Raw genomic sequence first — 17,432 nt, 5'->3', positions numbered from 1 at the left:
CCGAGTATAACTGTTACACAATCACTCATATATGTGGCTATTGGTTAATAACTGCCAGTGTATGTTTTTTTTTTTTTTTTGCTTTTAGCAGTTGACCTGTAGTTCTCAGACTTGACACGTGATGGTAGTGTTGGACCATAAAAAGTGGCCTCTGTTTTGTTGCCTGCATTTGGATTACAGACGGAAAATTCGGTACTTTTCTGAGAACCGACTCTTTTCATACGGCTCCTCCCTCCTGTTCTGTTCACGTGTGCTCTAACTGCCTGGCGCTCACGCCACTTCTGCTCAGCGCAGGCGCAGAGACGTCCCTCCACATACTGACCAATCACGTGGGGCTAGAAGAGGGAAAAAAGCGAACGAGCGAATGGGTAGGAGAAACAAAAAAGGAGGGTGTCACCCAGTGGCGTTCACTTCAAAGAGCCGTTTCATTTGCGACATGTCACTGACTTGGAGGATGCTTGTCGAGTGGATGGAATGGCATCGTGTCTGATTCATCCAGGCCACATTACACCTGATGTATGAGGACTCAATAGACCACCAAGAAATTACTCGTCAGCGAGATTAAATGAGGTGAATTGGACTGTTGTTTTTTTTTAGAGCAGCTACAATGTTTACAAGTATAACTGCCTCATGGAGTAGTTAAAAATACAAACTGGTTTGAATTCCAAGTGGATATACTTCTCTCGAACTTTGTGGTGAAGATGGAAAAGTGTGTTTTTACGTCCTCCCTGGATCAGTTCATGCTGAGCCCACTTGTCACTTGGGTAAGTGCATCTGGTCCACTATGCAGGACCCTTATATGAAACTTTGGTGGACTTGATTGATCACCTGCTTCTCTGCAGGTGAAGACCTTTGTTTCACACGATGAAGGCCGACACTTGGACTTTTCTGACTTGTTGGATGGAGTCTTATTGAATGATATTATGAGCCAAATGTAAGTGATGCTTTATTTCTAGTCAATATACTGTGTATAATTATTTTTGCAATATTAAGACAGGTTCAATGTATGTAATCAAATGTATTCTTTCCATTTACAAAGAGGTATTTTCCTATCATACAGGCTTTAATATTGAATGTCATGGTATTGGTAACAAAAAAGTTATTTGTGGCTGGCTTAGTATAAATGTATAATAATAAATAATAATAATAAATGTATAAACACTGTCGAAGGAAACATAGAAGCTATCTATGCAAAACAGAGGAGACATGAATACGGTCAAGATGCTATTTAAGAGATTATGATTTGAGCGCCGTATGTTCTATAAGAATTACTGCCACTTAGAAAAAATGGTCTGCTTGCAGTTTATGGCTTTAAACATGCATCGAGTAACAGACTGGACGCTCTTATTCTGAAAATGAGTGAAACTGACAACCAATATCCTTAAGGATATCTGGTAAACCTGAATCCTTAGCATTCATTCATTCATTTTATCTGCCATGGTCACAAAAAAACAGCTCAAAATGAGAAAGAATGCTGAGGAGTGAGGAGAGGGGAGGGGAAAGAGGTGGGATAATCTCTTGGATTGGGAGACCCTCCAGGATTAAAGCCATGTTGCTGGTGTTTAGTGGCACTGGGACACAGATGGGAGGGAGGTGCAGGCACAGAAATGGGACATTAAAAAAAATGGTGATGAGAAGACGGAATGGTGTGATGACTAGGGCATTTTAGTGAATGCTGAGTGTCAGGCCTTCACAATAACATGCATCACAACATTGTCGTTTAACCCATTCCTGTCTGCCAACCATCTGACGCATCCTACACGTCTGTCTGACCAGTTTGATTGAAACATCATGACAAGCGAAGCCATACTATGCCACTGCAGTGCCATCTCTTGGATGTGGTTGGTCACTGGCCAACTTGGCCAATGCAGGTGAACGAGCGATAGAAAATGAATGAATTAATCAATACTCAGTAAAGAGGAATCAATCATTATCATGTTCACGAACATGCAGCTTCTACTTTCCACTTTTGCAAAACAACAGTTTGTTTTTCTTGGTATTAGAGTAAATTGTCTATACTGTCTGCAGAAATCCTCCAGTGACACATCAAACTGCAAATAAGTTGATCAAGGATCCAAGTCAGAGGGTCCGGAACTTGACCGTCCTTGTTCAGCAAATCAAGACATATTATCTGGTGAGTTGCTCCAGTGGCTTCTCCTGCATCCATTCAAGCTCCGTGTTGCTAAGCCCTTCCTCAACATCGGCTTATGATATTGGAACATTTGCTTTGGATTTTTCAATTTCACCTCAATTTTGCACATGAAAGCACGCTAGCACTGGATCACACATGCGCAAACCCACCAGTCCGTAGTACTCGTGCCCCTGCTGATCATCTAGCTCTGCTTTAAGATGCCTGCCCTAAATATGAGCCATCCTAACGTCTAAAGCCGGAGTCCGAGTTTTGAAAGGGCACATTTCAAGCATTTAGAGGCCGGAACACACACCACTGCTGATGTGATGAGGCTTGGATTTTCCTCCTCTGTCAAATTAATTAACCACAGTTTGAGATAAGCTGTCTTGTGAGATTACAAGAAAGTAATTTCAAGGAGAATGCAGCATGTCAATTCGCTAAATAATCAAGGTGGCAAAACACATATTAAAGAAAATACCTATCTCTTTAATAACTGTATATAAAACAAATGTAGTCATTCCAACTATTTGTATAATAATGATAATTTCTTTCTATGTTATGTGTGTGAATACTCTCATTCATCCAATCATTGTATTTTCAGGGCATTAAATCCATTGCAGGTTGTCTTTGAAGACTTTCGCCTCTCGTTCAAGCACAAAATGTCTATTTTTACCCTGTGACATCAGCAAGAGATGCTTTACCTCTTCATTGGCTGAAACATTTTTAGTCCATCTCATGCAGGCTTTTTCAAAATGTAGTTTCATGTTTTCATGTCTTCCTTTTGGTCACATGATGTTTTGCAGGAAAACCTGAGACAGTTGATTCTGATTCCTGTTCCAAATGTGCTGCTGCTTGCTAGGATTCCTCAAACTGGTAATAAAGCTTCCTCCCGAAGATATCATGTTTCGTTATGTATTTGTATTAGCCGATAAAGTGAAGGCTATTAGCGATGCTCCAATCAGGTTTTTATGCTGCTGATACAGATACCGAAATCGAGTGAAATACCAATACCGATCACACAGGGGTGCTGTATAAAGGGGAAACCCTAAAATCTCCTTAATTCAGACAAAAACATATTTGACTTACTTTTTTAAGAGAACGTATATCACTCGGGTAATTACAGGGGATGAGAAGTCTTCTCTAAGGAGACTTTGAATGTGAGAGTACATGAGTGGAGTCCTAGCATGACAGGTAGAGAGCAGTGTCTTCCACCGATGACAAAGGCTGGTAATCTCATCCGATGAATTCAATTATATTTCAGGTTATTTGCACATCCGGGCAAGTGTTTGGAGTGTTTTGCAAGCGCTTTGGCTACTTTACAAAAATTCACCATACTTGGTCAAATGTTCTTTAGTTCTTTAGTTAGCTTTTAAAGGTATTTTCTCTCTTGTAACTCTTGACAGAATTAACTCTGGAGGAAATGAAGAAACTTTTGTTGTTGCTGCTAGGATGCGCAGTACAGGTAAACATGTCATGTCTGGTAATCAATATTATTCATGTATTGTATTCTTACACTAATATTTCAGCTATTTGATTCACCAGTATCTTCTCAAGGGACACCATTACAGAAATTAAAGTTGAATATAAGTGAAAGTATATTGTAGATGTACTGTCTGCATCTTGTCTAAATAGCTGGCAACATTAGTTAGTACATCTCACAGTGAACATGTGTGAAAATACTCCTCGGGTTCTGAATTTGGTTCTGTATATTCTTGGCTACCGCATCACATTTAGCTTCCCCAACAAAGCACGTTATCACATTGGAAAACTGCCATGGGATCCCGTTTCCCAAGGAAGGGACTGCTTCAGAACATCACTGTTGCTCCCCAGTGCTGGCAGCACTCATGTAGCCTGAGACCATGACGATATCACCACTTTTGGCTGTACACAATTATCTTTGTACTCAATTGTGTTGCTAGCTGTTGAGACCGAATGACAATGTATTGAGCCATACTCTGTACCAGCTATACATTGACTACTCTATCCAGGTTTCATTGCGATAGTAATCTCTTAACTCATTATCATAAACCTCTATGAGCAATTTTTATGTTTCATTTTCAGTGTGAAAAGAAACAGGAGTACATTGAGAGAATCCAGACGCTTGATTTTGACACAAAAGCAGCCATCGCATTGCATATTCAAGAGGTATGAAGGCTTCATGCTCCTACAAGTCTCTATGGCTGCTTTTTAGGAAATATGTGAAAAGATACATTGAAAGAAAATCAATTATAGAAATGGAAACAATCAGGCAATGTATGTCGACCATGATAAAACAAATCAAGAGTTGTGGCTGTACATGTTATGGTTATGTAAATAAAAGTTAGTGACGTCCCAACACTCTTCTCCAGCTAACCCACAGTCAAGACAAACTACTAGACTTACACTGGTTGGAGTCGTGCGGCATACCCACTCATGAGCTGGAGGTCTTGGCAAAGAATATGGCCGTGCATCTCCAACATCTGCTGACCCAGAGAGATGCACATCTGGAAGTAGGTCGTATTAATAGTTAGAAATGTTGTCTTTTGTTGTTGTTTTTATGTTCTTCAATATGTACTGTATAATCAACCTGTAACATGTTTTATTCTCATATCTCTTTGTTTTTAAAGACTATCGCTGAACTAACACAGGAAAGGGAAGGTGGGGTTAGCATCCCATCCAACCTTCAGCCCGCCATGTATCCTTCCAGCATGCAACAGCAACAGCAGCAGACTGGGAATCACCAACATTTAGTGGTGGAACTTGCTGACTCAAAGGCCAAGATCAGACGACTTAGACAGGAGCTGTGAGTATCTAGCGGGTGAAGATGGAACCTTTTTATCTGAGTAAGTTATTGGGTGTGATTAATCGAGGATGTTTATCGGGGTTTATGACAGGAAATGTTTAGACAATGATTGTAATCAGATAGATTGTCACTTGATTGCTTTCTGCTTTTAGAACTTTTTTTTTTTGCAAAATAAATGTTATAAAATCGCAGACGCCTTTAGCATGTAGAAATACATAATGCGATTGAATGCCCATCTAAATTCATCTATTTGTGGCACCTGTTTGTGGCAAACATTTTCGTTGAAAACCAAATCCTGTGAAAACCAGGCATACAAAAACCGAGGTTCAACTGTTTATTTGTATGTAGCTATTAAAAAATTAGATTTTCATTTAGATTTTGCATAAAATACAATGTATTGCTGTGGTGGCCATGGGTTGCTGGTATCTTGCCTCCTCTGGAGAACTTCCAATAGAGAATGAATGAGAGAGATACTACAGGATAAAAGATGCCCCGGGGAGTTTGGCCCACATTAATGCGGCTGCCTGGCAAGTTCCATGGGTGTGCACTATACCACTGACCCACATTGGTTTTGTCGCACGAGTCGAGTGCATGCACATGCACACCGCCCCTGATCTCAAGATCTGCTCTAGCACTGCTGTTCATAATCACCCTCTCATCGTTGTATTATCCTCGCTTGTAGGGTCAGACACTGATATTTCCTGTGAAGGAACATTTTGATTTGTTCTGATTATTTAATTTTTATGGGCATGACGTCTCTATTTAATTAGAGTTGGACCTTCCATGCATCATGCATTTTGTTACAGGCATAGCAAAGAGAAAAGGGTCATTTCAAAGATTGCCCTAACAACTCATCTTATTGTTTGTCCATCCTGCAGAGAAGAGAAGAGTGAACAGATGTTGGACAGCAGACATGAACTAGAGAACATGGAGGCAGAGCTGAAGAGGATTCAGCAGGAGGTTAGAAGTCAAACGAGACAGACATGGAATTGCGTCTCCTTCGAACACATGCCGTAGCCTTCTGACCCCGGGTCCAGATTACACAGATTAATGCACACCGCACTCAGATGCCGAACTGTGCTTACCGACTGCAATTTAAAGCTCTCATTTAGTGCAGATTAACACTGGCATTTGAACAGGAGATCAAGTTTTAGTTTAATCAAGCTTTGGAACCTAGTTTGGCAACACTCATTAGCAATAAAATTATACCATTGATTTTTATTGATAATGTTTGACCTTTTACCTTTCATGTCTGCCATGTTGAAATTAACACATGCCACGAAAACTATTTTGCAAGGGTATCACGTTAAAAAGATTTCATACGGCATTTGAAGAACATCTCTAGTTAATACCCCAAATTGCTTAAATAGGAAAATGTTTATTTGAAACAATCTACAGACACAAGCGGTTTTGTTTTAATTTTAAAAATCTGTGAAATTACTAAAGATATCCTATAATTATAAATATAATAATATTATCTGACAGATATCGACCAATATTGGCGTATAAATTAAATATTGGTTCATATTAGTATTGTATTTTTTGCTGATATTTTTTTGGCAAAAATGCATTACAGTGAATGAAGCATCATTACATGAAATGTGACCTGACATTAATTTGAGGGAAGATGTGCCGTGAAGATCAGGGTATCCAATCGGTAAGAAGGCAGTATTAAGCATCTTTATAAATAACTATGGTCACAGTCTAATTTTAAAAATGTTGCTTGGTCTGCTGTTTGATGTCTGGTTCATAAGTGGAATTTTCTGAATTTCATCTGTCTCTCTTGTTGGAGAATCATTTTATCATGAACGATTCTATCCTTTATCAGAATCTGCAGCTGCTCGTCGACGCCCGAGCAGCCCGCACCTATCGCGACGAGCTGGATGCTCTGAGAGAGCAAGCAATGAAAGCAGATAGGTTGGAGAGCGAGGTTGGACGCTACAGGGAACAACTGCACAAGATAGAGTTCTACAAGGCCAAAGTGGAGGTTCATACAACTAAATATCTTACCTTGATGCACACAACAAAAACATAAATGTAACTGGATTGATTATACTTGCATTTACACTACACACCTATAGACAATTTAGACTCCAGTAATGTTTCATAGATCTGCACTATTGATTAACACGCATAATAGTGTCTGTAAAGGCACTGAACTAACGTTTTATATTGAAGTTATCACTGCCTGGCTTTTACTGTGAGCACCTTTTGAAAAAATGATGCAACTTTTCTGTGAGATGGACGGAATTTGAGCGAAATTATACAATATGTTAAGTACAGTATATAATCTTACATATTTTAATACAAATAAGAACTAAAACAGAAGCTACACTTAAGACATTTAACTTTTTGTTTTTGTGTACGTGTACCTCAGGAGCTCAAGGAGGACAACAGAGTGCTCCACGAGACGAAGGAGGTGTTGGAGGATCAGCTGGCAGGCTGGAGGGCACGCTCGGATAAAATCCACCAGCTGGAGAAACATAGTCTTCTCCTAAAGGCCCGGATCCACGACATGGAACAAGTTAGTAATCGTTACAAAAGAAGGACATGGCTGATGTAGATTTGAAATAATCCTCTTCTACACTTGGTTCAAACATCTGGAACCCAGCTCATCAACCTCGTGTCTTCACTTCAGGGAAGGGAGGCAGATCGTAAATGCATCGAGGAGCTGCAGGACGAAAACTTGACACTGTGTTTAGCACAGAGGAGGAGCATGGATGAGTCCCAACACCTGGGATGGGAGCTAGAGCAGCTTTCCAAAAACACAGATCATTCTCATGGTAAGAGCAGGTATTTGGATGAAATGAGGGGTGATGCCCACCTTTCAGGGAGATATAAAGTGCAAAATCTCGGAAAACTTGGAAACTCTCAGCTAAGCTAATGTTAATCACCACTATGTGTTTGTCTAAAGGGCAGCAGACTTTAAGTGAGGAAGTGAGTGAGCGGATCCGCAGTCGGCTGCTAAAACTGGAGAAGGAGAACCAACGTCTCCTGAAAACTGTTGAGGAACTCAAGGCTGCCTCCATTCACTGTAACACACAGTCCAAGAAACACGTCCACCATAACGACAGAGGCCTTGTCCGCCACGAGCTGTGCAGTACAGATAAATGGACCTCATCAACAGAAGAAACAATGTCACGGAACACCGCAAATGCATCTAGCCTAAGTCTGGTAAAACGGCAGATATCCATAATGGATCCTCAATACCAGCAACTCTTCACACAAGAACCCGAGGGAGCTCGTATGGACCTCCTCTTAGCTAATAAAGCTCCCAATATTGAGGAGAAAGAACAGCTTGATGGTGATGAGAGCGGAGAGCATTTCAAAGTGCTTCTATCTGACCTGGAAGTGCATGAAAAGAGTCACTCTGTTGGAGCACATGATCCCTCCCCTGGCTCAATAAGCAGCAGCTCCAGCAATGAAGGCATCTTCACGGGCCTGCCAGCACGCTTCACTTATGCCAACAAGCACACAGAGCGTCTGGAGGGCAAGTGCAGGACCCTGGACTCTGTTAATCAGCAACTACAAGCTTCTCTTGGTAACATTGGTAGGTTTTGTCAAATTTTAAAAAAGAATACAATTTTCAGCTCAAGTGAGGAATTCCCTTGAATTCCCACATCCTGCCTCTTTCTTCATTCTCTTTAGAAAGGAAAGTGCAGCGATTGGAATCTGAGGTTCAGGAGCTGGAGGCAGACAACCAAAGCCTCCAAGCCACTTTAGAGGAACTCAGGATTACTGCACGCCGCCTGGATCAAATCGAAGCAGAGAAGCAGAGTTTGGAACAGGAAAGCACAACTCTGGAGAAGGAAAAAAGGAAGCTGGAGAAAGAGAATCGACGACTTCGCCAGCAGGTAAGTCAATCCTTCCATTAGGTGAAAGGAGACGTATTTCGAATATTCATAATCTAAACAACTTGCATCTCCTGCTCTCAGAGTGAAATTCAAGAAGCCAATTTAGACAGCAGCAATGTCTGCATGGCGAGCCTGGAAAGGGAGATGCGCTACCTCGTAAAGGAGGTGGAGGAGTTGAGGGAGACGGCAGAAAGAATAAAAGGCCTGGAGAGAGACAACAGAGAGCTGGCCAAGCAGGCTGCTATTGACCAGAAGACCCTGGCCACTCTTAGAGAGGTAAAACGGAGACTGAGCTGCATAAAGTGGAAATCTAAGCATGGTCAAAAGTGCAGAGCAAGTCAAATGTACCCGTTTGATTTTCTATACCGCTTATCCTCACAAGGGTCGCCTAAGTGAAATGAAAACAGAGTGTTAGAAAAAATAAGTATTGACAACTTGGACAAAAATAGAGTGCCCAAGAATAGTCAGTAGTATACAGAATCAGGACTGCGGCCATATACTCTAATGAAGTAAGGCTATAGCTTATACTGCACTTGCACTTGTTTTAGACACACTGACACACTTTTTTCAGTGTGGCGACTTCAATGGCACAGAAGTATGATATTGCGGGACTTTCAACATGCAACTTTTATTCTGTCGTCTTTGACAAACACTGCAATTTAAGCACAAACGCTAATAAATCGTGAATAAATCATCATCCTTGTCATCTCTGCCAGGAACTAACAGCTTGTAACCTGAATTTTAAGTCTCAGTTCAAAGCACAAAAATCACATCTAAAAAAACACTTGTTCGTTGTGACAAGGTGAGGTCAAAAATACCACCGTATAAATGACAATAAAAAACACATACTACGAGGAAACTCCACCCAGTGGTCGTAGGTACGAATAACTTTGGTCTTGTTGAGAGAGTCATCTGCCAGGGCTTTGAAGCTAAACTTACCATTCCAAATACCTTTTTCTTTCACCATTTCCGCTCCATATTTGTTCCCGTTTGTGGCTCAACATCCACTGCCAAGGGTCTAGGGCCAAATAGGACGGTCCCACATGAATCACCTGCTTAAAGATTAAAAAGCCATCTTAAATATTGTCCATGCATTTATTCTGATTGACTTGCTTTAGGAGCTTGTTGGTGAGAAACTGAAGACCCAGCAGAAAGACACTGAACTAGAGAAGCTTGCCCATGAGCAGGAGTTGAAGCTTCTCAACCAAGAGAGTAAACAACAAGTGGAACTCAACTCCGCAGACAGGTTCACTTGTACTGCTTGTATTTGAATATAGGAAGAATATAACTAAAAGTGCAATTGTCTCTGCAGTAGATTCAAGATGCTGGAATCAGAGTTGCAGTTGTCCATGAAAAGGTCTGTTCAAATTAAAGAAGAGAAGATGGCTGTCCTAGAGGCCCGTCTTCAAGAATCTTCGACGCTTAATCAACAGCTACGCCATGAGCTCAAAACTGTAAGTCATGACGCAACTCTGCAGACAAGTTGGCAGTTTTTTTTCCAGGTGTTTGAACTTTGTTCCACGATACAGGTGAAACTGCTCTACGAAGCCTTGCAACAGAAACAGGAGGAGGCATCAAGCTCCGCCCCCACCTCACCGAGGGAGGATGGCAAGGCAATGAGTGAATGGCTGCGTGAAAGTCATGAAGCAACCAAAGAACTGCTGAAGCTCAAAGACCGTCTGATTGAAGTGGAGAGGAATGTAAGATATAGTTTCATGACAATAAGAATGGACATTTTTTAAATCGGCGTATGATTATGATTTTATCCTGTCATTGGTCGTAATCCCTTCTACCCTAAGTCATCTGGGGTATCCCTTGCCATGACACTAAACAGCATAAATGGAAATAGCTATAGAACATGGATGGATAAGTCGCTCTTTAAAACTCCACAAACCTTTTCTCCTACTTCCAATTGCACTTGACGAAGGCCAGTTCCTGTCATCAACCTCTTTCTTCTCGGATGCAGAATGCAACTCTGGAGACAGAGCGCCAGGCGACGCAGGCCCAGCTGAAGCAACTGGAGAGTCAGTCTGACGGTCAACAGGCTCAGATCCTTGCCCTTCAGAGGCAAGCAGCCTCTCTGCAGGAGATCAACACTACTTTGCAGACACACAACGCAAATCTGCAGGTAGGGGAACAATAAAATATTATCAGTAAACTACATCTACAGTATGTTCAAATAAACTGAGTTTTTTTGCTTTTCCAGGTGGAAAAGTCCACACTGAACTCGCAGAGTGCCTCCCTGATGGCTCAAAATGCCCAGCTGCAGCAGCAACAGGCCGGGACAGAAAGTGAGAAAGACAGCGCCATGCGGGAGCGTGAAGAGCTGCGTGGCGCTCATGATCAACTATTACGTGACCATGAGCGGCTGGCGGCTCTTCATGAGCGCCAAGCCACGGAGTATGAGGTCCTCATGGGGAAACACGGCTGTCTGAAAAAAGCTCATCGCACACTGGAGTTGGAGCATCGAACACTGCAGGACAGGTGAGGGGAAATATGCATGTAGGGCTCTAGACTGTCCTTAGGTGTGAGTGTTATGTGCCCTGGGACTGACTGGCGACCAGTCCAGGGTGTACCTGGTCTCGCCCAAAGTCAGCTGGCTCCAGTGCATCTGCAACCCGAATGAGTACATTTTACAGGTGGATTATGTGTACCATTTTAGATTAGCAGTTTAGTTGGCATATCAGTCAGTCATATTCACTTTATTTAAATGTTTAAATTGTTGCACAGTGACCGAGTGGTTAGCGCGCCGGCCTCACAGCTAGGAGGTCCGAGTTCAATTTCACCCTCGGCCATATCTGTGTGGAGTTTGCATGTTCTCCCCGTGCATGCGTGGGTTTTCTCCTGGGATTCCGGCTTCCTCCCACATTCCAAAAACATGCTAGGTTAATTGGCCACTCCAAATTGTCCATAGGTATGAATGTGAGTGTGAATGGTTGTTTGTCTATATGTGTCCTGTGATTGGCTGGCCACCAGTCCAGGGTGTACCCCGCCTCTCGCCCGAAGACAGCTGGGATAGGCTCCAGCACTCCCCGCGACCCTCGTGAGGATAAGCGGTAGAAAATGAATGAATGAATGAACGAATGTTTAAATTGTAGTTTGTGGTGCCAATGCAATGTTGTGTTTCACGCATGCATATATTGTGTATATGTACTGTAGATACAACAGCCTCTTACAACAGCGGACCAAGCTAGAAGATCTTGAGAAGTCACTGAAGGAGGAGCAGATGAGGATAAGTATGGAGAAGGAACATCACAGGACCACTGCTGCTGAATGCTGCAGGCTGCGGGATGAGAAAGACTGGTATGCAAAGTGACAAAGCTTTACACACATAATTGCCAGAACAGAGGCATCAATGGACAGATGTGGGTGTACACATAAACATATTCAACGAAAGGGCACGTTGCGTGTGTTTTTCAGGCTAAACCAAACGTATCGACAGCTCCTGAACGACAATCAACTGCTGTCATCAGATCACAAGCAGCTTAAGAGCCAATTAAATGAGACGAAACTGGAGCACACCTGGCTGGAGGCTGATTTTTCCAAGCTCAAAAAAGAGTATCAGCAGCTTGACATCACCTCCACAAAGCTCACCAACCAGTGCGAGGTGTAATAACAACATGGATTCTACAGTTTGTCGTTAACTTGAATGTTTTGAATACTCACTCGACGCTTACCTGTGTGATGCCCAGCTGCTAAGCCAGTTGAAGGGAAACCTGGAGGAGGAAAATCACCATCTTCTCAGTCAGATCGAGACACTGATGCTGCAGAACCGTACCTTGTTAGAGCAGACTATGGAGAGCAAGGATCTGTTTCACATCGAGGAACGGCAGTATATGTAAGAAGAGAGAACCGTCTCACTGTTTATCATATACAGATTTAGTATCATCTTGTGGTTAGCATGTTGGCCACACAATCAGGAGATCTGGATTCATATCTTTGTTGAACATCTCTGGTTGGAGTTTGCATGTTCTCCCCGTGTATGCGTGGGTTTACTCCAGGTACTCCAGCTTCCTCCCACATTCCAAAAACATGCATTGTTGGGTTAATTGGGAAACTCCATACCTGTGAATGTGAGTGTGAATGGTTGTTTGACTGTACATGCTCTATTGTTGGTTGGCGACCAGTCCAGGATGTATGAGTCTTGAAAATGGATGGCTGGATGGATGTTCACAAACACATTAGAACGAGCTTCTCTGTGTAGCTTTTCATTCCAGCTTCGTCAGCAACCAATCACACTCACATTCACACCTATGGACAATTGAGTGTTTTTGGAATGTGGGAAGTTTCCGCAAATGAGCCGGAGTATCGGGAAAAAGCTCGTGCATGGGGAAATCATGCAACCTCCAACATGAAAACATGAAACTAAACTACTGTATGTCACCCAAATATAAATACAAACAGAATTCCTTGTGCACCTACTAAACATTTTTGACATTCTAATCTAAACAAATCTTTTTTCTCTCATTATGTACGTTAAGTGACAAGCTTAATGATTTGAGGAGGCAGAAAGAGAAGCTGGAGGAGAAGATAATGGACCAGTATAGGTTTTATGAGCCCTCGCCTCCTCGCAGGTAAGTAGCTTGACACTTGTAACCGCACAATAAAAAGAATGATAGGAGTAAATGTACCTGCTACCGACTATATACAAGCAAACAATTATTAGACCACTTTGTTTCTTCAGTTTCTTGTTCATATTAATGCCTGGTACAACTACCAGTTGTTTGGACACATATAACAAAAATAGCTATTGAGCTATTGATGTTATCATCATTATATCTGTCCAGAACAATGTATCTTTAGTTGTATCAGGCATTAAAGTGAAGAAAAAGGGAGGTTATTTCCATGACTGTACATAAGGGCTGTCAAATGAAAGTTTTAATCAGATTAATTTTTAATTTGATTAATTATGATTAATCACCATTAGCAACTGTATGAAATATGCCCATTCATGACATGACAGGAAGATATGTACGTATTTATATGTATTATCAGCTTAAAAGTGAACAAAATATGTCGAGCTGAAGACACCACACAAGCCTGTTTAATAGTAGCAGAACATCTAAATCACACTTTAAACCAAGTTATGATGAGCAACGAGGAGTTGCGTTCAAAGTCATCACGTAATTTAAGGTAAATGTACTTATTTTCAGTGTATTTTCCAGTATACTTAAATGTGGCAAGTGTGGCAAGATACAGTATATGTATATGATACAGTATATTTACAGTATAATGTGTTGGCATTGTACTGCTATTGATGTCTGAATGAAGTTCTAAAAGAGAGGTGTGCTTGAGAGGCGTGCTAGCTCTGTTGTGCATGTGTTAATTACACTAACAATCAATTAACATAATTAAATAAATTAGTTAACGTATTCTTTTTGACAGCCCTAATATATATATATATGTGCATAATAGATATATCCTTGGCGTTAATTATGCTGTATGGTGTACCTGAACTGATTTTCTTTTGTCCCTGGGAGGAGAATATGTTTTTTTTTAAACCTTGACATGTTCTCTACAGGCGAGGCAGCTGGATTACTCTAAAGTTAAAGAAGTTGATCAAATCTAACAGCCGTGAAAAAGGACTGGATCACACTCTCGCACCAACACACTCAGAGCCGACCGAGGCACAACTCTCATGTCACGACAGCAGCTCCATCATCAGTTCAGACGGCTCTGGAGGCTCAACTTCCACATCAGCAGGCGACGCCGTCTCACCTCAGCGGGACAACAGTGAGTATGAGTAATGAGTCATGAATACAATCTCACTATCACTTGGGGATACTTCTATTTGTTTCATGTCCAGAGCCTCATTTTTCCTTATGCGACAACCAATATGTCTCCCCTTCTCTTCACTCCCTCTTCCCCTACCCTTTCATACACACCACCCCTTCCCGTGAATCATCTCTCTTTACCTCCCATGTGGTTTTCTGTCAAATAGCCGCTCTCAAACTGTTTCCCCATATGAGGAACAGACTGAAGAACAAAGGCAAAGTCAAGTCCCTCATCCGACGTTCCTTGTGTAAGACTCCATCTTGCCTGTTAACACTTTGTCTGCTATGACAATGTACTGTTTGCTCATCCATGCTACCCCATCACATTCCCAGAACGTAATTAGCCATAACAATATGAGCATCCAGTGTCTGATTTTAGAATATTTTTCTTGGACCTGTGCAGTGCATAAAACAGTATTACAGAAATTCACCAATATTTCCCTCTAAATGAATTATGCCTTTTGGTCCACTTGTTTATCCTCATCCGTTGCCCCAACAATGCAGCCCTGAGCAGCATGGTGTGTCCGTCAGCCCTATTGGAGGAGGTGAAACGGGCAGAGAGCTCAGAGGAGCTGGAAGGGTGCAAGGCTGATGTGCAGGACAGGAAAAAAGCATTGACCTCATTCATTAGCACATCCATCATGTCCATCCTCCACCTGCATCCCACCACTGATCCACCCATCCAACGCCACCCATTAGCCACTGACACGGATGTCCCAGATGTGTCAGAACTGACAGGTATAAACATTTGCAAGTCATTCATTCATTGACATCATTGGAATCAACTCTTGAGTTCATGGAAATTTATATTTTATAAAAAAAATTACTTATTCACTTATTCTGCCCAACAGATAAGGATTCAAGTGACAGTGCTGTGCCATCTGGTTTTGAGGACAACGACGTGCTGCATCATCATGGTAAAGCTTTGTGGATAGTCGTTTAGAGGATTCCGCAAATACAGATGTATTACCCTCGCAGGAATTAGAATAAATCCATCAAATCGCTATCATGACCTTGTTTTATATTAATCTGCATGCTGACCACACAAGCAGAAAACCGTTCCCAAGGAGCACGTGGTTCTACTGCCCCCTTTCTGTCGTTAACGATTCTATGCATGTGTTTGTGTCTGATTCATTCTTTTTCGCTGGTTAAAACATTAGGTACACCTGTACAAGTTAACCAAACGAACAACATGGATATTGTTGTACTTCCCAGTATTGCAATGCAGTCATACTGAGAGCTGTCGGTTTCTTTTGGCTTTTCCTGATTTTGGAGATCTGCATACTGACTTTGACAATTTAGCATAATAACACTTTGGTTAGGATTACATACTTTTGTCTCTTACCTTATCACGATGTGTCCCGATGATCATCGGAGCTAAGTTGTCCTCAATGCTTTTTTTGCACATCTGGGAATGGGAATGTCAACCGCTGTTCATAGTAATAATCAAAAATAAGCATTATTGTTTTTTTATAAAGGCAATATTTTGTTACTGTACATCACTTAACTAAGCTCAGTGGATTGTGCAATGAATGAAACAGTCTGTTCTTCCTCAGGGCTTAACGCGGTCCAGAGTCGAGCTCAAAGCGAGAGCAGTGGTGAGTTCAGCATGAGCCTGGATAATGAACCCTGGTCCAATGGCAGCAGCCCCGTCCAGCAGTCGCTGTCTCGCCGCTCTTCTTCGTCATACCAACCACCCCGTGACACCTCCACACCCCAGCATGTACACAAGGACTCGTCCACAGAATCCACCATGCCCATGGAAAAGAAGCATGACTCAGATTTTAATCAAAAAGAGCCTGCATCAACCCAAGACTTCTTCCTCACGTGGGGAACGAGGAGCATTAGACGGGGATCAAAAGGAAAAGAGACACGTCGCTCGTCAGATTTAGGCGGCACGGTTAGCGCAAATGTAAAATCTAGCTCCAGTAATACTGAATGTACTAAGACCTCAGCTTGTGCACCAGTTACAGTGTTCTATGTTCAGGGGAAGTCGTCCTCAATGTCTGGGTGCCTCAACTGCTTTTCCAATCCTTTGGGAAAAGACGGGCGACTAAAGGGGTTCAGGTCTCCTAAAGGTCTCCCACGTGCCAGCAGTGTGATTTCCACAGCTGATGGCCCGTCCAGACGCCCCAGCATCAACAGCAACTGCAGGGTGCCGGAAAAGTGCAATAACCAGGAGAAACAAGAAACAACATTCAAGCCCGGTCAACAAGCAGAAGTCAGTGAGAACATTGGGCTGGAGCCCAGTCCTCCGGTCAAACCTCCCAGAGACCCAGCACTTCACAAACCCCCTGTACAGGAGTCGGATATCAGCTCTCAATTCACACTCAACTCTGTCTTTTCTAACACAATCTTCAGTGATTCTGTAGGAACAACTGGTCCGAGCACGCAAGACCTGTTCCTATCCGAGTCCACATGTAAAGCCACCAGCGAGCCAGGAGTCTGTTAGTAACCGTTTGGCGCCACAATGTTGGTGGCGGACTGGAAGAGAAGGATAAATAAAATCATCTGTTATATTATCATATTGTATGCTTCAATTAAAGCACATGTTGAGGCCATTCCCTTGGGGGTTATTATACAACTAATTTCACAACTACATAGAAAATCATTAGTTAAGTCTGTGTATTTGCGCACTGTAAATACTGTACATGGGTATCTGTGTTTGATAGTTTAATGTTTTTTTCTGTACCTTTTGTGTCCTGGTGTTCCAGTACTTGATTTTGGATTTACCCTAAAGGAACTGTGTATATAACGTGCAAATCCTTGATAAGATAATTTGTGTTTTATCCCTTCAATAAAGTAAACATTTAAACAAAATGGACAACTACGCGTCCTTGTTTAAGCGGGAGGGTGAGGGGAATCTTCACTATTCTCATTGGCTGTGACAA

At 42.0% G+C, this 17,432-nt stretch overlaps 1 protein-coding gene across 2 annotated transcripts; it reads left to right on the top strand.

Annotated features, from left to right (window-relative positions):
* Positions 1–393: 393 nt before the first annotated feature.
* On the top strand, positions 394–17,349 carry LOC131136421 (girdin-like). Of its 2 annotated transcripts, none has more exons than XM_058083220.2 (29): positions 394–764; positions 843–934; positions 2,029–2,134; positions 2,935–3,004; positions 3,535–3,593; positions 4,193–4,276; positions 4,480–4,620; positions 4,738–4,913; positions 5,792–5,873; positions 6,742–6,900; positions 7,291–7,437; positions 7,552–7,696; positions 7,828–8,463; positions 8,562–8,767; positions 8,849–9,043; positions 9,886–10,013; positions 10,083–10,221; positions 10,297–10,467; positions 10,734–10,895; positions 10,974–11,251; positions 11,927–12,070; positions 12,188–12,374; positions 12,460–12,605; positions 13,249–13,341; positions 14,289–14,500; positions 14,709–14,789; positions 15,046–15,279; positions 15,393–15,458; positions 16,098–17,349. In XM_058083220.2, exons 1-29 carry the CDS (start codon positions 702–704, stop codon positions 16,991–16,993), a joined length of 5,298 nt encoding a protein of 1,765 aa, XP_057939203.2. In that variant the 5' UTR covers positions 394–701; the 3' UTR covers positions 16,994–17,349. The 2 variants fall into 2 exon arrangements, with proteins under 2 accessions (XP_057939203.2, XP_057939193.2); XM_058083210.2 differs by having other exon boundaries at positions 10,080–10,221.
* Positions 17,350–17,432: the final 83 nt, after the last annotated feature.

The sequence above is a fragment of the Doryrhamphus excisus genome, linkage group LG9, assembly GCF_037039965.1.
Source record: "Doryrhamphus excisus strain RoL-2023G ecotype Guam linkage group LG9, RoL_Dexc_Guam_v1.1, whole genome shotgun sequence".
Taxonomy (NCBI): domain Eukaryota; kingdom Metazoa; phylum Chordata; class Actinopteri; order Syngnathiformes; family Syngnathidae; genus Doryrhamphus; species Doryrhamphus excisus.
The sequence above is the reverse complement of the archived record's forward strand: the minus strand, read 5'-3'. Positions and strand labels throughout refer to the sequence as shown.